At 41.3% G+C, this 21,326-nt stretch overlaps 2 protein-coding genes across 2 annotated transcripts; both read right to left on the reverse strand.

Moving 5' to 3' along the window:
• Positions 1 to 1,919: 1,919 nt before the first annotated feature.
• On the reverse strand, positions 1,920 to 13,426 carry LOC117493655 (kelch-like protein 20). The gene is made up of 12 exons (XM_034144309.1): positions 13,348 to 13,426; positions 12,729 to 13,013; positions 11,017 to 11,151; positions 10,745 to 10,936; positions 7,980 to 8,123; positions 7,187 to 7,373; positions 6,367 to 6,513; positions 6,143 to 6,271; positions 4,054 to 4,230; positions 3,798 to 3,944; positions 3,280 to 3,445; positions 1,920 to 2,753 (listed from the first exon to the last, which is right to left on the reverse strand). Exons 2-12 carry the CDS (start codon positions 13,005 to 13,007, stop codon positions 2,597 to 2,599), a joined length of 1,860 nt encoding a protein of 619 aa, XP_034000200.1. The 5' UTR covers positions 13,008 to 13,013; positions 13,348 to 13,426; the 3' UTR covers positions 1,920 to 2,596.
• Positions 13,427 to 14,523: 1,097 nt separating this feature from the next.
• Positions 14,524 to 17,348, reverse strand: anks4b (ankyrin repeat and sterile alpha motif domain containing 4B). The gene is made up of 2 exons (XM_034142456.1): positions 17,114 to 17,348; positions 14,524 to 16,059 (listed from the first exon to the last, which is right to left on the reverse strand). Exons 1-2 carry the CDS (start codon positions 17,272 to 17,274, stop codon positions 14,940 to 14,942), a joined length of 1,281 nt encoding a protein of 426 aa, XP_033998347.1. The 5' UTR covers positions 17,275 to 17,348; the 3' UTR covers positions 14,524 to 14,939.
• Between the last annotated feature and the right edge of the window lie 3,978 nt (positions 17,349 to 21,326).

The following is a 21,326-nucleotide window of genomic DNA, read 5'->3' on the forward strand; positions in this document are numbered from 1 at the left end:
AGGTTGGTAAGGGGCAGGCAGTGGGTTCATCAGATCTTTTTTTTCAAAAAATAGTTCCCTGGATCATTGACTTCCTGTTACATCTCTGGTTAACTTCTCAAGTTTTCAGGTTGTGGCATTTGAACTTTAGAACAATAAGATCCAAACCTGGTCAGCCCAATTATTTAAGCTCTACGCAAACTTTAAAATTAGTCTATTATTTTCTTTATTTGTTTGTATTTTGTTCACTTGCAGTTATGCTCTTTTGGCCACAATATACTGTCATAACATACTTTATTGGGACCAACTTTTTGTCCAAAATGGAATGTGAGTCCTCACAATGTGACTGTATGAACAAACCTGTGTTCCCAAAACCAGGGAACAAGTAGACACACACAAGCAAATCTATCTATATATTTACCCATCACCAATTAGCAGACATTGTTTATTATTATATTTGATTTATTTGACAATTATATTTTCAAGTCAAAAGTAAAAACAACATAAAACAGCACATCGTCCAACGATTGTCATTTGTGGAAATAAACGATTCACGAGAAACATCTGTGGATTTGTATTACAATTTTCTTGTCTTTCTCAACCAGATGTATCAATGCTTTTCTTGATATTGTATCTAAGTACAGTACAATTCAGTTTCGAGGAAAACATTTTTCTTGTATTTGGAAAATCTAACTTTTGGCTCTATTTACAAAAAAACACTCTTTAAGCCTTAAATAGGATTATAATTTAATGTTCACGTGTTGTTTGAGATTACAAGCAGCTGTCTGTCCTGGTGCCTGGACTCTCCAGTGCTTTCTTTCTGTGAGCAACAGCTTCCAGGATCTTTTTCCTGGGACCCAGCTGGATGCGGATGCCTTTCAGATCTTCATCAGAGCAAAGCATCAGCGCCTCCAGGTCTAGGTGCTCTCTGCTGAATGCAGGGGCAAACTCTGGCAAAGAGATGGCAGACAAGAATCCATCCAAAGGAGAAGTCTCCTCATCTTCATTATCATCCAGTCCCAGGTCTTCCTGATCCCAGGGCAGATCAGCATCAATTCCATCAAAGCCAGCAGCATCTTCCTCTGCATCAAACATCTCGTTCTGAACAAGGTAGCCCAAACTTTCATTGTTCCCACTGGGGATGTCTTCTGAATCAAGTCCCATCTTCTTCATGAAAATCAGACCTCCAAGGCCAGGCCGGTTGAAGATGGACTGTTTGATTTCGCCTGGTTCATCGTCATAATAGTCGTCAAAGCCTTCCTTGTCTAGCATGCTCTCATCCTGTTCGTTGAAGACATCCAGAAACTCTGGCTGATCAGTTGCTGCACTATCCTGTTTCAGGAAAAATGACATTCCCATCCCCTCCTGTTCTCTGCAGCGTGCCTGGATACAGATCCAGTATTATCCGCTCTATGTTGCATTTTATCAATTTGTTATGAACAAATGATTCGGTGGGGGTTGTGGTTACAAATAAAGGGCTCTTATTACCCAGAATCCCCTGCAGCGAGCAGACGATCAAAGAGGACTTCAAGATAAACTTTTGCAGGAGGTTCAAAGTTACCAAAACTATTATAAACGTAGTTTTGTGGTCGATAAATAGATTGATAGTATACATAAAGATATTTTCCCTAATTATGTCTAGTTTAGGAGGGAATCCCATTACTGCCAAGAAAAATGAGTATGAGATTTTAAATGATGTGAGTGAAGCTTGAACAATAAAAGCTAAATTATGAAGTAGCCTTTCATATATATATATCAGGGCTTCATATTGAGTCAAAATGAAATGCAATAAATAAAAACAATACGTAGCTTGGTCTAATATCTCTTTACTTTATATAGTGGACATTTTCCACTGGCTTTGGTTAAATATACACATTTGCAAAACGTTTTATGTTTAAGGCCGTTTCTGAAATAGCAACAAAACAAATTGCACTCGCATAAATAATTGAAACTATTTATTAGAACCCACTCCATTAAAAGTCACTACAATGCATGACACACATTACAAAAATAGAATCAACATATTACAGGTAGTAAAGACTATAATTCAGAACTTACAAAGCATTACTTACAAAAACACAGCTCACGTATAGACAACTTTTTCACGGGTGACCTTCAAAAAGATTCACAGAAAGATTATTTGGCCCATAGAGAATCTTTTGATGGAGTGAAATGTTTACATTTTTTTTTTTAAATATCTTTCCCACAGCTAATCACACCCCAATAAATACTTCACATATTTATAACAGTACAAAAATACACTACGTTGGCTTTTCACAGATTTGAGGTGTTCCAACATCAAAACAGTACCGTAAACATACATCATACAGAGAGCCAGATCAGACTGCTGACTCAATCGTCAATCAGTAACTTAAGATCTGTGTACCATATGTCTTTTGTCATCAAGGCAAAAATGGGACACAATTGTGACTCATTCCACAAGCGGACGTCGATCACAAACTGACTACTCTTTGCCGCCGGTAACAGCTCAATCAGCGCCGTGCCAGATCCCGGCATCCCATCTCAGTCAGCTGCTCTCCACAGCTCTGAGCTTTGTAGGGCACTGTCCCCTAATGAGGGTGCAATGAACAACCATGAAAGATTCAGACACTGTCGCTCAAATGTCGTTTGGCGTCCCGGGTAAGCAGCACATGTGGATGTCCTTCCTGAGCTGGAGAGACACACAGCTGAGCCAGCTGCGACTGGTGGGCATCTCCCCGACGATCTCCCACGCGTCCGTCTCATCACAGTACCTCTCGATCGTGTCGTGATATCTGCATGTACAGGGGAAGGAGCATTAGGAGTAGGAAGGCAGTAAATGTCTTTTGGTTTTAATGCAAGAAAAAAAAGCCACTTCACATTCCTCTTTACATTCCAACTGCATAAGAGCAGTTCATTCATTTTTTTACATAAATACAATTGAAAACTTGAAAAAAATATCTTACTGGGATTATTTTGGCTGATATTGCGATACGCCTCATGATAATGGAAGAAAAATGTTGTATCATTATTCTTATTTCATTTAAACATTTTAAATGATCGTGCTGTAATGTTTTTCATGAGGATCTTCTTAAAAACAGAGTTTAAAAAAACAAATTAATGGAATCTTTCACATATTTGCCTTCCTCGGATTTGGATATTGCACTAGTCCATCTTGTGATGGTGATAACATTCAATTATCATGAATTGTTAAGCCCTAATTTATTGTCAAATCCTGGACTCATGCAGAAGTTCCTGCTGGGATCAGATGACATTACATTGACAAGCAACTTTTCAAAATGTTCCAGATGAGCCCCTCACCTGTCCCAGCCCTCTTCTCCTCCCAGGACGTAGATCTTTCCATCCACCACTGCCGCCCCGGGCCGGTACCGTCGTTCTTTCATGGGGGCGCACATGGTCCACTTGTTGGTCTTTGGATTGTAACACTCCACCTTATCTGTGTTCTCTGTTGACGCGTGCCATCCTCCTGTGAGAATAAACAAGAGATCGTCATGATCTTGTTTGATTTCAATGTATATAAAAGGTCTTGCTGTGTTGTTGTCGGGTGCTATAAAAGAAGATTGTAACTTTTGTAAATTAGTGCCCATTTCTGATTGTTTAATTGTTTCAGCCAAACAAAAATATGTAACCTGACAAAAAAGAGAAAAGTTATCTGGGCTGAAAATGTCTTGCCACTGTCAGCAGTAATGATTTAAATAAATTATCTAAATATAATGTATTTTATCAACATTTTATTTTGTATTAAATGTTGCACTCTCACTAAATAATGCTCTGAGGCACAATGGTGGGGAATAGCTGCTGTAAAATGTGTTACATACCTATAACATAAATCTTTCCTTTGAGTGTGCAAGCAGCTGAACCGGAGCGGGCGATCTGCATGGGGGCAACCTCGGTCCACATCGAGCGTTTAGGGTTGTACACCTGAGCGAGGTCTGTGCCGTCACCATCCTCTAGAACGGCTCCACCTACCAGGACAGGTTGACACAAGCATAATAAGTGGTAAAACTGCAAATATTTTTGTCAAAAAGCACAACCTCAGGAAAAACGTTCACATGTGTAGCCTGTGTTTCCTACCAGTAACGTAGAGCAGTCCGTCCAGGGCCACCACAGCGGGGCTTGTGACGGCCATCTTCACCGACTCTGTGAACTGCCAGGAGTTGGTGTGAGGGTTGTAGCACTCCACAGAGTCCAGGCGGGACCCCCCCTCCCACCCCCCCACTGCATACACAAAGCCATCCAGCATCACCAGGCCTGAGGGCAAGATTAACCAAATCAGTAATCACGTTTTATCTAAACATGACAGATATTTACCCCCACATGTTAGAGTTAACTGAGCTAAGAGCTTCGATGTGTCCTGGCTCAGCGGCGGAAACAAAACGTATGCATGTAGTCTGTTTCTACACGGTAAAAAACAATTCTTATCTTTTAGGGTTGGGTTCTGAACTCCATCGACTGTGTTGCATATCTATTCAAATGGGGCCAACTTTTAGTGCCTCGGAGGCAGAGTATATGATCTGCAGCCATGCCGCACCTCAGTGTAGTGTTTAATGTGCTGGCAGAGGAAAAGAGAAAGAGGTGTAGATTGTTCCATACACAGATACCCCATTCACACCAACGGTGTTTCGGGGCCGGTTCGGTGCTGGTGCTTGAAAAGCACCGGGTTTTCCTGTTCACACCGCAGCAGAGCAGCCTCTAAACTCCGGAATCCGGTTCGTTTCGAGCACCAAAAAGTTGTCCGTCTAGAAGCAAGAACCGCATACGTCACGCTTACGTCGGAGGGGGGCGAGATTAACCTGAGCTAACAGTTAAGGCGAGTACGGCAAATAAAAGTTGTAACAAGCAGTAGTGCTGAGCAAAGTGACTAGAACGCAACCACACACTTGTTAAAAAAAAACACACTTTATAAAGTCAGGCAACACTAACCAGGCTTCGTGTGATTCTGTTTATTTGTACCTTACTTTGACCATCCGTTCGCTGTTATTGATCATTGTGGAGAGCAGGCAGACGTTTTGTTTGTTATTATAGCAGCTATCGGATGGAATCAATACATGGGCTGCACAGGTTGTCATGTCCGACTATCACAAGTAGAATCATAATGAAAAATACGCCGGTAAAAAGTGCCTGGAGAAAACGGCTTAGCAAGTAGTCAGTTTAGCTTCGGTTGCTATGCTAACATCACCCATGTTATACCAGAGAAACTTTCATAACAGCGTTGTGATGCCAAACAGCGTCAATTCAGACTGACACACATTCACTTAAAGGGAACTGGGGATATGTATCAGCTGCTTGTGTGACAGTCAGACAGTGAATACTTTAGAGCCGTGTGAGCTAACCCGGAGCTAACGGGAGAATACACTCGTGGAAGAGCAGCCAGCACTGCAGCGGTCGGTAAATGCCGCTGAAACACATTAATAAACAATGAACCACGGCACTCTGGAGAAAAGTATAAGGTTGGAGAAGTCGTTATTTAATTTAATCTGGCTTCGTATGATTAAAAGCAACGCAGTCCCCGGCCCGTTGTTGTTGTGAGGTGAGCTCCGTTGGGGAGAAAATCAGCGACGTAAACTGTGACGTCATGACGCAGCAGCGGCAGCACCAGTCGGGCTCTGAGCGGTGTGAAAAGAGCCGGAGCTAAACCGAAGTACCGGTTCTGAACCTGAAAAGCTCTAGCACGGAGCTTGAATCGGAGTTGCGTTGGTGTGAAAGGGGTAAGAGAGTCTAGGTAACAGCATCCCATAGTGGTTCCAAGTCTGGTAACATTTTTCATACTCGACATACAAACTCAATACAACACTTGTACACAAAATGCAAAGCTGGCGTTCTCACGTTATACACAAGTGACAGAGTGACAGGCTGAAGGTAGTGGTGAGATTCGAGAGGAAGATAGGGAAGGGGTTTACTTTGTGTGATGTGTTATGTATTTAGAAGTTTGGAACTGAAATGACATTTTCTTAAATAAAGAGACAGTAAAAGAGCCTCAAAAGGAGCCATTGGTTAATAGTTCAAATGTGAACGTTACCCTATTCTACTCTTTCAACTAAAACTTGGCTATAATCAAAAATGATTAGCCAACACAGACAGATTTATGACATCTTATAAATGAGTTTAAATCACTGAAAGGCCTAATCAGGTCCTATGTGTTGTTGTAGTGAGAGTGCCTCACCTAACTCAGAGCGAGCAACATTCATGGGAGCCATCTCCATCCAGGAGTCGAAGCAGGGGTCGTAGCGCCACATCTCCCTGCTGGCTGAGCCGTCAGGAAACTCTCCTCCTGCCAAATACAGAGTGGAGTCTGCAGAGGAGGAGCGGAGGAAAAAGACGTGTCACTTAGCTGCTGCTCATTTCAGAGAGAGGGGGACACAATATGGAGTTTTAAATTGATCTCACCGGACACGACCAGCCCGTGTTTGCTCACAGCGAAGGGCAGGCAGGCCAGATTCTTCCACTGATTGGTCAGAGGATCGAAGCTCTCCACGCTGCGCAGCACCACCTTGTCGTCCTCCCCGCCAACTGTCACTATCACTTCAGCTGTCCCTGTTGCCGTGGTAACAGTAGTAGAAGAACAGAGAGACGTGAGCCGAGGCACGCTTGCCTTTGGATAGATATTCATCTAATCCCTGTAGGATACAATATGGTCGTATACAGGGCTGTGACTGTTGTTGGGATTATTTTAAATCATACAGTATCTTAATCCGTTTGGTCGATTCTTTTTTGGTCCATAGACTGCCTCACAATTTCTACAATTTCAGTGCAAATTGACAGCTCTAAATGTTTGTTTTTTGCCCATTATGATGCCGCCAAACCCAAACATATTTGGTTTAATTAAATCCAGCAAATATTTACTTTTGAGAAGCTGGAACCTATGAATTTGTGGCATTTTTGCTCAAAACATGACTTTATTAAATCAATGATTACAATAGTTGCTGATAAACCTTGATTGACTGATCGATCAATCCACTAATCGTGTCAGATCTAGAAGTTTGTGAGCACCTAACAGAGAGAATTGCTGAAACCAGATGCAAAAGCTGTCAAATATCCCATAGTAATCCCACAATCGCTTGAAAACCCCCTAAAAGAATAGCTTGTTTAGTGAGGCCGTGCTGGACCATTTTCTGGAATTGCAGATGAGTCGATAAGATTCAAAGTATGTCACAGTCACTTATGTGATATTTTTTCAAGAATAGCTATAGAAAGTGAACGTGTGGACCTGTGGACCTGCGCGGCCTCGCTCGGGGACAGTAGAGCTCTCCGCGGCGGTCCTTCAGCAGCAGGTAGTCCTTGGCCTCGGAGATGAGCTTCTGGCAGGCCTGGTTCTCCTTCACCACATCCAGAGACTCGATCACATCGTGGAGGTAGTACGGGCTGATGAGAGACAGGCGGATGTGTTCAAGGACCTTTGAGGAAGGATTAGAAAAAGAGAACTCTAAGGAACTGCCACTGTGACAGTTATCACTGCTGGTTGGAAAGTCACAGGAGTTAAAAATGCTAAAAATGAAGCCAGGAACTCTTTAGCTAAGCACACTCACCGGATAAGATGTTAGAAAATGATTAGTCTAGTACAGTACATAACCCCTCATGATAGCACGACCAGTTTAATTTATACTTTTAGAGACATAGCTCAGTTTGAACACTCATCACAGGTTTCCTTTGATGGTTTCCCTGATAGCTTCAGTATGCTACAGTATCTCTAGAATGTCTTTCGACCTTCCGTAGAATGTAATGTTCGGAAATGATTAAGTATATCTGTCTTCATCTCCAGCATGGTAAAACAAGAGTGCAAAATACCTCAAAGGAAAAGAAGGCAACAATGACAACAGACAGCGTTCTCCAGAGGTGGCATGTCATCCTTCATTTATGAATGTCTTAAAGACTAACAGCAGCTCAGCACTGTGACTCGCCATATAAAGAGATGTCTACTGCTCGATACTATACTTCAAATGTATACATGAACAATAAAACATTATACAGGCATTCCTCTATCGGAGGTTGTGTAAACTGACCTTTTCAAAGCTCTGTTTTCGAGTGGCACATTTGTTCAACCAGGACATGGCGGCCTCAAACACCAGCTCCTCTTTAGGCACATTGAGATAATCACTGGCGATGATTTCTGTCAGTTTGTCCACACACAGAGACAGGAACTCCTCCTAGTGGGAAGAAAATTAGACATGAAACTGTCAAAAAAATAAATCTTAACCCGTTTTGTATTAGGACAAAATATCAATGGGATTTAACTAACAATCATTTTCTCCATTAAATCATGTAAACTTGTTATCTATACAATTAGTGAAGAAATGTCCCTCGCGATTTCTTAGTCTGTAACTTTGCCTCTTGATTGCTTGTTAAGCCTGCCCATCAATGCAAAACCTAAAGAATATCAAATTCCCAACTAGAGAATGCAATTCCTGAAGAAATTGCTAGTGGGAATGCTTTATGCTGAAAAGCTGACTCTGAATTGCTATGCTGAAATGTAATGTGTAAGAAGAAAGTGAAGAATTTAGATTGAAATGATACATGAACACTGGGGGCTTGAATGTGTGATGAGAAGAAAATAAAGTAAAAAGGCTTGGAAAAGCAGCAGAATATTTGAACTGCAAACTTTTGAACTAACTTGATGGCGATTGATCTGTCGCCATGCCAACGGCATTTGATGACATCCCATAATACGCTTAGATGCGTTGATGGCTGCATCGTTACCAAACCTGTGAAGTTATGGGCCGTTTGGAGCATTTTCACTGAAGTTATGAGAAAACCGTGTTTCATGGTGAGCATTGTGTTGCCATGGCAACGGCATACCCCGTATATGTCTTCACGGCTGGACTGTGAGCACACATGTGAAGTTTGAGCACTTTTTGAACATTTTCATAGGAGTTATAGCGACATCATGTTTTATGGCGAGGGATGCGTTTCCATGGAAACGGCATATGATGAAACCCCATAATTGACGTAGAGCTGTTGAGGGCTGGACCGGTGATATACAAGCAAAGTTTGGGGGACGATCGGACCGTGTCCATTGGACTTACAGCGACATCGTGTTTCATGGCGAGTGGTCTGTCACCATGGCAACGGCATTTGATGACACCCCATAATACGCTTAGATGCGTTGATGGCTGCATCATTACCAAACCTGTGAAGTTTTGGGCTGTTTGGAGTATTTTCACTGAAGTTATGAGAAAACCGTGTTTCAAGGCGAGCATTGTGTTGCCATGGCAACGGCATTTGATGACACCCCATAATACGCTTAGATGCGTTGATGGCTGCATCGTTACCAAACCTGTCAATGAGACATCATCGTGTTCCATGACACAGGTGTTTATATTTGAGCTAACGACGACAGCTGTGTGTCACCAATAATGTATAAAATAGGTGGAACATGTTGAAGTCAGTATGAAGTCTCCATCAGACAGAAAAGAATAGGCTCAGACAGTCTGTTAAACTCCAGTGACCACGTCGTTAGCTCAAACACGGCCTTTTTGGCAGTTTAACTAAAAGGTGTGCGGCTGCTACAGTGAGGAAATATCAGCCTGAAATTACAATGGGCTTTAATGGAGGCATGTTGAAAGTTTTTGTCACTTCATGCCCTCAAGAGGCATTTTGTTTAATTATTTTTGCCTAATTATTTGTCATTTTTCAAGCTACGAGATGTTTTCCTACGTTTGTCATGAAAAATTATGTCTCAGGAATGTAGGGTTTGGGAATTATGGCAGTTTAAAAAAAAAATATGAAGGCAAATTTCAAACTGTCCTCCACTCTAACTCTGACATCACGCACTCTGCCTTAACGAGCTGCGCAATGTTAAAGTTAAAATGTTACAAATGTGATGAATTATGGGCTATATCTCTGGAATTATGAAAGTTATGAATGAAAAAAGTAATAGCCATCGATTCCCGACCGAGCTGAACGTTTTGATGTTTGAACGGAGTTTCTGCGATGTTCAATGCGGGAGGAGAAGAGGTGCAAAATTCCGGCGGAATAATTTCGTGCGTCGAAGAACAGATAGTTGGAATGCTGTTAACAGCATTCCCACTAAATAAGCATGTAATGTGTAATAAGCACACAGCAATTGTATGCAGTTTTATACATGTATTTGAATTCCAGTTCAGGATTTTTTACATAGTTGCTGGTGCTCAATTTAATAGGCTCTCTCCCCTCCCTCCCCTGCCCTCTCCCCCTGCCCCCACTGGACTATAACTCCCCACGCACACTCAAAATCCAGCACCAGACACTTTTTCTTTTTACGCTGCTATGGACAATCTTGCAATAAATGCACATTCTATGGACAACCTTGCACTAATGTACATTCCCAAAGATATTGATATTGAAATTGAAGTGACTGTTATTTTGTATATATTGATTGTTGTGTTTTTTATCTTAATGTGTGCAATGTGTTGATTGTGTATATAGGATATACATATTTTATCCATATTTGTATACATATCTGTGTATTGTATAATTGTATTTTTGTATTTGGGATTGTTGGAAACGTCATTTTGATCTCCCCACCTGTACACACAAACTGGAAGATTGACATTAAAGTTGACTTTGACTTAAGTGAAAAACTATTCAGTAAAGTTAGAACTATACATTTATTTGTTACATTTTGTTTTTTAAAGTTTTGAAAGCAATGTTTAGTTCAAACCTGATGTTGCCTTCCATGTTAAAGAATGCTCCCATTCACTTCCATACATGCGTATTAACTAAACACAGCAGATACCCAAGCCCCAGGTATCAGCATGTAGAATGAAAAGGTTTGATCAGCGTTTCTCACCTGCTGAGAAACGCTGCTGAATTGCTCATGAATGTACTCCATGCTGCGTTTTTCCAACACCTTACAAGAATGGGCCTCAGCGAAGCAGTGAATCCCCACACAGTTCATCTCGTCCATCTGACGCTCCATAAAGCGACAACAGGCCTCTCGAACGGCCATCACGTCCAACAGGTTGGCTGCTGCCAGCAGAGCCTGGAACAAATGTTGTTTTTCAGCAGAGATTCTTTAGAGGAAGGGTGCCAGTGAAGAAGAAAGAATGGCTGATACTTTACCTGCACATTTGCTTTAGAAATGTAGACCTCTGAGGTGTAGGCGTAGCTCACCAGCATGCCAATCATCTGAGGCTCAACTCCATTAATGGCAACCCGTTCCTGTTTGGACTCTATCAGGTCAGTGGAAAACATTGCCTGGAGAGATGAAGGAGGAAACACCCAAAATTCCAAACTGTTAACATGAATTTGTAGCGTATGAACATCTGGACTCCTTGAGTTGTTGGTCCAAAGAAATGTGGGACATTGTGAGAACTTGACTGTTAACATTGAATGTTTTTTTAGACTAATATTGCCAAAGTTAGATGTATTGAATCATTGTAATGTGCTGAAACCGTAATCCATGCATTTATATCTTCCAGGCTTGATCATTGTAATGTCCTTTTCTTTGGTCTGTAGGGTTGGGAACCGAAACTCGGTTCCAGATGAGAACCGATAAGAAAATGCCGGGTACCGGGTACCCATACAAAATACCCAATTTCGGTTCTGCTTAACGGTTCCTAAACACGGTAGACCCTGTATTCCACCGGGTCCGTCTGCGCCGCGGTGACCCGGTGGAATACAGGGTAAGGGCGGACTGGCCATCTGTGTGTTCTGGAGAATCACAGAACGGCCGGTCGTCAGCGGGCCGTTGACGGCCGGCACCGCCCTTAATCTTTTTAAACGGCATCATGTAAGTTGCTCTGACAGGCGACAGAGGTCCACAGTTGCCCCACAGCGAGGCTCCCCCCGCCCTCCCGTAGACAGTTCACAAGCTCAGTGAGTCACTTCATAACACCAAAGATGGATCGCGGTAAACGCTCTAAAGTGAGGCTCCACTACACTCAAAAAGAAAAAGACAAGGCACAGTGTAATGCCTGTTAATAGCTTGCCACAGGCATAGCTCAGTTAAAATAAAGCACAGCTGTTGTGCAATACATTTGTATTGCATGTATATTTTTTATTTATAAAAATGTCAGTTAAAGCTTAAAAGAATAAAGATATTTTTGTTATCTAAATGTTTGACCTCTTTCTTTTACAATTTTGGAATCGAAACGGGGAATCGATAAGAACCGGAATCGGAATCGATAAATTTCAAACGATACCCATCCCTACTGGTCTGTCCAATTCTGATACTAGAACTGTTCAGTTTCAGCAGTCCAACATTATGAAGCTAGAAACGTGACAAACTAGAACGTTTTACCATATAACATTTTGGCCTATCCGTAGTGGTTACAAGGCCATGCTACAAGGCCATGCATGGTCTACTCCCATCTGGGCTAATAAAGCCATACTGTAAACTGTCACTCTCTTGATGCTGGTCATTCCTTCAGTTGCTTCAGATCCCTGTCGGAAAGGGCTGTCTGACAGCAAGGTAGAGCTGTGAAAATATTTAAAGTATAATACATAAACTTTGTGTGCTTTTTTGTCCACAGCACTACACTGTTATTTTGTAGTACTTATGTGCTGGTACTCGTGTCTGCTTGTCCATCTACTCACATAAGAACCTTTAAGGACCTCATCCAACTACACTTCAAAGAATCCGATCTATCCCATTGACATTGCATTTTTTTTGTTTACTTTTATGCTTGCTGTATGATGCATCACATTCCATGCAATCTTCGTAATTGTCAAGTGTATTGGGTATCTTCACTTTAACAGAAATGGAGTGCTTGATGGAGTGATTGATTGAGTGTGTCACTGCCATGACTGTGGTGACGGAGAGCTGTGTTTACCTGGAAGTAAGAGCTAAAGGAGGCCAGCACAATGCGATGGCAGGGGAACTCCTTGCCTCCGCAGCACAGGGTCACATCACAAAAGGCGTTGTTGAGCCTCAGGCTGTTGAGGCCCTGCAGGACGGTGTTGGGGTGCCTGGCCTCCACAAACAGGTAGTCCTCCTCGCTGCTCACCGAGGCCGGGGGGGCGGCTGCAGCTGTGTCCTCCTGGATCGGGAAGGTGACGTTTATAGTGGACGGCGAGGGCAACACGGCGTGGACGGCGATTATTTCAGCCATTTCTCACTTTGTAGTGGAGAGACAAACAGACGGCACAGTTGGAAAACCTTGACTGTCAATTCACGTGTTAGATAAAACCGACAGTTTAAAGATTAGCTGGTCATCACTTATTTTCAGTAAGTCAGTTGCTGTTCAAAATTGCCATGTGTAAAAGTCGCAGGAGAAGCAACACGACGGAGAGAGGACCTGAGATTACCTGTTAGTTAGCGGACTAATTAGGTTTAGCGAATCATAGCAGCCGATATCTATCTCTAGTGATATGCTATCCTTCGTTTCAGCAGAATACATACAAGGCACAGGCAGGGGCTGTAAAGCATTCAGCAGTTGTAAAACATAATACCTGTTAGACACGATCGTGACCACAACAGTACGAGCCCACCCTCTGCAGTCACAGTTTACCGTCAAACGGTAACGACAGGGCTTTAAAGCCTCTCACCGGAAGTCCCGCCCACAGCTCAAGAGCAATCACCCCCAAGTACATCCGGCTTTGTGTAAATTCCCAAGCTGAGAAAAAAGTGTAATGTTTGCAATGATAACCAAAGTCTTTAATGCATATGCAATACGTTACTTTAAGACTAGAAGGATCATCTTACATTGTGTAAAACTAGTCATAATATCAAAACTGAGTGTATAAATGAAAACATTAAATTATTCAAAACCTTTTTTATTATCCAGACTTGTAGTAGATTCCACATATGCCTCTATACATGCAGCATGTTTAAAGAATAGGACACCGAAACTAATAAACACAAAATAAGTAATACAAACTGTCAAACAGTTATGTAGTCCGAAACCATGTAATAATTAATAACATACTGTCACTCATGAATGTTCTTCTTTTTTTTTTTATTAATTATGCATTTTGCTTTACCTTATATTAGTTGTTTATACATCAAGCACACATGGAACAATGCAAGGAATTATTTAGAGTCCAATAACTATATTGTTTACCCAACATACTGTGTTCACTTGCTATTTGGTTGCAGGTTGTTAAGTGGGTTCATCAGATCTTTTTTTTCAAAAAATAGTTCCCTGGATCATTGACTTCCTGTTACATCTCTGGTTAACTTCTCAAGTTATCAGGTTGGGGCATTTGAACTTTAGAACAATAAGATCAAAGCCTGGTCAGCCCAATTATTTAGGCTCTATACGCAAACTTTAAAATTAGTCTATTATTTTCTTTATTTGTATTTTGTTCACTTGCAGTTATGCTCTTTTGGCCACAATATACTGTCATAACCAGTGGCGTAACAAGGTTGTGATTGGCCCCGGAGCAAATATTATTTTGGGGCCCCCATCGCCCCAAACATAAGCGCACGCTGATGCGCTCACACACGCACGGACATACACAACCACTCAGAAGCGCCACATGTATAGGCTATCAACAACAGCCTGCCCTGGCCTCAGACTACCACAGCCTGACAACGACACAGCGAACTAAGAAGAGGATTAAACCTGTTTCCTTGATGTTTGTCTCTGGGGAATGGGCCGGTAGGCCTACATAGACCGGTTGCTATAATATAGCTTTTTATCTTGGCGTCGGGGGTCTCAATAGCGCCATAGAGTCCCCTATCGGTTGGGGCCCTTGGGGGAACTGTTGGAGACATTGTTTATTATATTTGATTTATTTGACAATTATATTATCAAGTCAAAAGTAAAAACAACATAAAACAGCACATCGTCCAACGATTGTCATTTGTGGAAATAAACGATTCACGAGAAACATCTGTGGATTTTTATTACAATTTTCTTGTCTTTCTCAACTAGATTTATCAATGCTTTTCTTGATATTGTATCTAAGTACAGTACAATTCAGTTTCGAGGAAAACATTTTCTTGTATTTGGAAAATCAAACTTTTGCCTCTATTTACAAAAAAACACTCTTTAAACCTTAAATAGGGTTATAATTTACTGTTCACGTGTTGTTTGAGATTACAAGCAGCTGTCTGTCATGGTGCCTGGACTCTCCAGTGCTTTCTTTCTGCAAGCAACAGCTTCCAGGATCTTCTTCCTGGGACCCAGCTGGATGCGGATGCCTTTCAGATCTTCATCAGAGCAAAGCATCAGCGCCTCCAGGTCTAGGTGCTCTCTGCTGAATGCAGGGGCAAACTCTGGCAAAGAGATGGCAGACAAGAATCCATCCAAAGGAGAAGTCTCCTCATCTTCATTATCATCCAGTCCCAGGTCTTCCTGATCCCAGGGCAGATCAGCATCAATTCCATCAAAGCCAGCAGCATCTTCCTCTGCATCAAACATCTCGTTCTGAACAAGGTAGCCCAAACTTTCATTGTTCCCACTGGGGGTGTCTTCTGAATCAAGTCCCATCTTCTTCATGAAAATCAGACCTCCAAGGCCAGGCCGGTTGAAGATGGACTGTTTGATTTCGCCTGGTTCATCGTCATAGTCGTCAAAGCCTTCCTTGTCTAGCATGCTCTCATCCTGCTCGTTGAAGACATCCAGAAACTCTGGCTGATCAGTTGCTGCACTATCCTGTTTCAGGAAAATGACGTTCCCATCCCCTCCTGTTCTCTGCAGCGTGCCTTTATCTTTTTTATTGAGCTTCTTCTGGAGCGTGCCTTTAACCCTGGCTGTGAGGGACCCGGATTTATCCGCAGCAATCAGCTTGGAGAACTGCTCGTTGATGCCGGACATGGTGCCACCCTCTGAGAACGCTGATGCCATGCTGGCCTCTGAGACAGATCCAGTATTATCCGCTCTATGTTGCATTTTATCCATCTTGCTCTGGTGTTTCTTCTTCACCTTCTCGCAGAGTTTTATACGTTTCTCTGCTTCTTTGATGGCCTCTTTCTTTAGATTGGCCACCTTCTTTGGATTTTGGTTGGTCTGCTGCGATGAAGCAGCATCTAGGAAGCGCACGCAGTCCATGCGGTCGCGAGAAGCAGCAACGTCCATAGCTGTGTGGGATTCATTGTCCAGTGCAAAAAGGTTAACACCGAAGTTGACGAGAAAGCTAAGGATGTGCATGTGGCCATTAGCAGCAGCGTGGTGCAGAGGTGTATTTCCCCAGATGTCACTCTTGTTGGGGTCTCCTCTGTTTGAAACAAAAACATATGTATTTTAAAGTAGGCTAATGATCTGCAACTCTTATATGGGTTGGACTAGAAAGAGATATACATAGGATATCAGTGACATTTAGAGGAGCTGGTAAGTAGATTTTGGACAGAGCAAGGCTAGCTTTTAAAAAATCTTTTTACAGTCTTCGGACACTAAGCTAAGTTAGCTAAGAAGCTCCAGCTACAGGTGTCAGACAATCTTCTAATCTGACTCTTAGCAAGAGAGCAAATATGAATTTCCTAACCCTTTACATTTAAGGTTGTAAACAAACAAAACAAAAACTGATGACATATAACTTCATAATACCAAACACAGCTAAGTGAATTGGTAAACTATTAAGACTTAAAGTCCTCTTGCGCTGCGCCTCATTGTCACAGCCATAAAAGTCTTTATTGCTGTATTCCTGCAATACAGTGTCATAAAAACCAATGACCAAAGTAGAAAAGCTTTAAGTATTTCTTTCCACGTAGCAGGGTGAGGTGCGTGTTACGCCCTACTGAATAGGCTATCCCAGAATCATATTTGTTTCAGTAAGAATGCTGTTCTAGATTGAAGCCTCTGTTTTGTTATGTTGAACAAATGATTCGGTGGGGGTTGTGGTTACAGATAAAGGGCTCTTTTGTTTCACAGGAGGTTTTTGGTTGATTAAACATTTGGCTCAGCTCATGGGAGTGGAATTAAGTTTTAGCTTGTTATATTGTCTTCAGAGACATGTTTAAAACCAACACATGAAGAAAAAACATAGATGAAGTCCTAAATAACTGATTAGCTGTATACAATTACACATTATTGTAAGTTTATTGGACAACATGCTACAATGTGCTCACTGAACATTGACTGTATCTTAGTTTAGTTATGATGTGCATAATACATCAAGAATTTCTGCAGAAATTGCTTTAAAATGTATGGTTTTCTAAAAATGTAACAATTCAGCCAATTTACCAAGCCTTTTCATTAACCATAAATGAGATTAAGCTGGCTATATATGCAAGATTACGCCTAGATGATAGAGAGGAGTGCATCATGCTTACTCTCGGCTGCATATGAGCTGAAGAACATCGACATGTCCGTGGAAAGCAGCCAGTAAAGTGGGAGTCATGCCATCCTCATCCGCAGAGTTCAAGTCCTTCCTCGTGGCCTCCTTCAAGAGGTCCAAGTATCCATCAATCGCTGCTTTGTGGTACCTAGACATCTCTTCACAAGAACAGAAACGTCTCTTTTTTCACTTTTCCCCCCACTCTCCTGTCAGATGCACACACTGACTGAACTGCACACACAGAGCAAACAAAGTGCTCACTGGGCGTCAACGAATCAGCAGATCAGAGCCATAAAAGAAAAGCAAAGTCCAGTTCACTGCTGTCAGGCACATAATCTTCTGCTGCTTGAGATCATCATTAAGGTGTGTTTCAGATGCATTGTACAGTGTGGTCACAGCAAAGATTTCCAGTATAGCCTAATCATTTTCTCATCTAAAGAAAAACTGTTCGTACAGTAGTCATCCCACAAACATAGTTTATAATAATATAACTTCCACAACTTAACTTAACATAACCATTTATTTTATACTGAAGTACAATTTTATATGGAAGACTTTTTGATTATAACACTATACTTGATAATTTTTTACGTTACATTTAGATTTTTTTATCATTGTCATTGTATGGTTATCGCTTAAAACCGTACAAATGTCATTCATATTTAAACTCAAGTAAAAGTACAGAAGTTTCAATTGAATATTTCCATTGTATGCATCTTTATAGCCTACTTGTGTTTCACTAGCATTGGAACAAAATATACACATGAATTCAATATTAGAATTAATCCATATATATAATAGTATAATACTTCAAGGAAAATGTTATTACATAATGAGTATTCTTTCATATTTTTAACCCTTCTCTTGCGTTAGGTCATACCCCCCTTCCCATACTATTTTCGGTCAAAATGTACCGGTGTGTTTTGCACAGTCATATCTCTGGAACCCCTTATCCAATTTTGATGGTTGACATCTCGTTTGAACAGTCAAAGCAAGTAGGATCAAGGGGTGACAGACAGAATGACACCAGGGGTGAATTTCATGTTATAATTGTGCAGTAAGTTCAAAGATAGTGCTTACTGTACATTGTATATTATACAAATGCTTGCCATGTAGACTTTGTTTACTGGAGATGGAAATGCTTTAGTTGGTGTTGTAGCTGAGATTCTACCCGTTCCAATGATGTATGGGATGTATTGATTTGATACAAGCAAGTCAGTGTTTCATTGTGTACTTTCAACTACAGTATATGGTCCGGACCCACCGGTGGGCCCATCAAGTTCAGCATTCACTGCATACACTGTGATGAATATAAAATAAGACACTGATACTGTTTTCCTCAATGAACATTTAGAGAAAAATAAATATTCAGGGCTTCTCTCCCTCAGGGGCCTCTCCCTCAGGGGCCTCTTCCTGGTATGTTGACTGTTGGTCAGGCTCATAGTCTGGATCGCTGTTGTCTTCCATTTCTGAGACATCGTCCTCTATGTCTGGTTCAATCTCCTCTTCATCTGGTTCAAAACATTTGTCCAGAGCCTCTCTGACAGAAAATCGCCTAATCGGTCGCCTACTCATTGTGTCAATGAGTCAAATGTGAGCAAGGCACAAATATAACTGCATGAGAGACAGTAATGGAGGGCCATTACAGCGAGAAAGTGAGAGGTTTTTCTTTCTCGAGGGGGACAGAGCTCGCACCTGTGAGAAGGTATGATACATTGTATCATACAGCGCAAGAAAGTGAGAGGTTCCCGTAACTTAGAGTAAATTGTTTTGTCTGGAAGGTGTGGGTGTGTGTCTGTGTGTGTGTGTGTGTGTGTGTGTGTGTGTGTGTGTGTGTGTGTGTGTGTGTGTGTGTGTGTGTGTGTGTGTGTGTGTGTGTGTGTGTGTGTGTGTGTGTGTGTGTGTGTGTGTGTGTGAAACATCTTACAATAGCGCAGCAATGTACAAGCACACTAGAGTGCTACCAGAATGGTTTGGTTTTACCAATGATGTCTTTGCTAACATCCCAAATACACCTGATGTTGTTTTTGTTGACACCAACAACAGGGAGGATCTAATATTAGAAGTAGGCTGTGCCTTTGACCTGTACATGGACCAGGCTTTCCAGGACAAGTATATCAAATACCAACCACTGCTCGATGTGATAACCATGCTTTGGGTACAAGTGTAGATATAGCATACTCATATTCGGAAGTCTTGGCCATGTATATAAATGCACCATGATTGGTCTGAGAATTGTTGGAATGTCAAAGAGAAAAGCCAAACAAATTGCCAAATATTGCTCTGTTTCAGCTATTATTGGCTGCTTAGCCGTGTGGAGAAGGAGATGCTGTGTTCCCTTAAGCCCTGAGCCTGTTTTTCAGGTCTCAGGCTCGAAAATGACATTCCCAGAACAAATGACCATATCTTCCCTTCTAAAAGGGTTAAATTAATAATATTTGTTCTCAAAGCAAGGTTACATCTGTGAGTTGGATGTAGAAGTGTCAGAATCAATATAGATGTTTTTATTTTAAAGTCAATTCAGATTGAACACAGTAAAAATATTTAAATTATTGTGTCCGTCCAAAAAAAGAAATTACTTATAGTGAAAACCACCCTTGAATGATGGGATGGTAGACTAAAAGCTTTAGGAATCAAAACTACAACATATAATAAGTACCCTGTATCAAGATTGATGCAAAACAAGTGAAATTTGACCTTTTTAGAGAGATTTAGCAAAAAAAAAACACTTCTGGGGTCATTTGGGTGGATTTTCCATATCTCTGGCCCCCCTTGGTCGATTTTGGTGATTGACATCTCTTTTTAACCGCTAGAGCCAATGGAATCGAGGGGAACTCCCACATACACACACGTTACCAAATAAGGAGTGAGAGTGACGCGCAGCCAAAACCGGAAGCTGCGATAACTCTGGTGGCTACCATTAGCAGCTAACTTTTATTCTCCGATCTTTACATAAAAATGGAATTATGGATTATAAATAATTTTTTCAAAGTGACAGACACATTGGTATAACCTATGGATTAACCTGTTTCACGCCTTCCCCCCGGTACCGGGCGGATAAACGCGTCATTTGCAGGAAACAACGTCTAAGGAATCTTAATATTGAATAAAACTATGAATGTGTTATATCCATGTAACGGGAAGAAACTCAGCTAACTGATCTTTTTAATTTTTTTTTTCAAAAAAACCCCACAATGCTAGCACTCAGCCTCTGAATTAGCCTCGATCGAAAAAACGGGACCGACAAAGACACATAAACTCACTCAGAACTCCCTTATTACTTATCCTAGATGCACAACCAAACACTATTTTTTGGTGTCCTGGAGACACTGAATCTAACGGTGCCCACCTCAACACTCAGTGATAAACATTCGCGACGCTATCAACGAAAGCGTACATCATCACATGTGGAGCTAAGAAGCTAAACACGTAAATATATCTTACCTTGGTCAAAAGTGGTCTTCAATGGCATTAAAACGATAAAAAAACGATGCTGCAGTTAATCCATAGGTTCATCCTATGTGTCTGTGCCTTCTTTGAAATTATTTCTGATAATCCATAAGCAATACAACTGCGTTTTAGTTTCCAAACTCCAGAAGGAGACATTCCTCCAGTTTAGTTTCGCTTTCCACACGCGAAGCGGCAACATTTTTTCTTTACAATGTGTGTCTATGTAAGTATCCTCCTTCGATTCTATTGGCTCTAACGGTCACAAGGGTATGTCAACCAACCAGATCGAGCAAGGGGGGCCAGAGATAGGTCAAATCCACCCAAATGACCCCAGATGGCCCAGTTTTTGGCTAAATCTCTCTAAAAAGGTCAAATTTCACTTGTTTTGCATCAATCTTGATACAGGGTACTTATTATATGTTGTACTTTGGATTCCTAAAGCTTTTAGTCTACTAACCCATCATCCAAGGGTAGTTTTCACTATCTGTAAAAAATAATTTTTGGACGGACACTATAATTTACAGTTTTTTACTATGTAAAATCTGAATTTTCTTTAAAATAAAAAACATTTATATTGATTCTGACACTTCTACATCCAACTCACAGGTTTATCATTACTTTGAGAAAAGATTATTAATTTAACCCTTTTAGAAGGGAAGATATGGTCATTTGTTCTGGGAATGTCATTTTCGAGCCTGAGACCTGAAAAACAGGCTCAGAGTGGAACAGGTAACCCTCAGCAGCGTTTTTATCGTTTT

Source organism: Trematomus bernacchii, unplaced genomic scaffold, assembly GCF_902827165.1.
Source record: "Trematomus bernacchii unplaced genomic scaffold, fTreBer1.1, whole genome shotgun sequence".
In the NCBI taxonomy this organism is placed as follows: domain Eukaryota; kingdom Metazoa; phylum Chordata; class Actinopteri; order Perciformes; family Nototheniidae; genus Trematomus; species Trematomus bernacchii.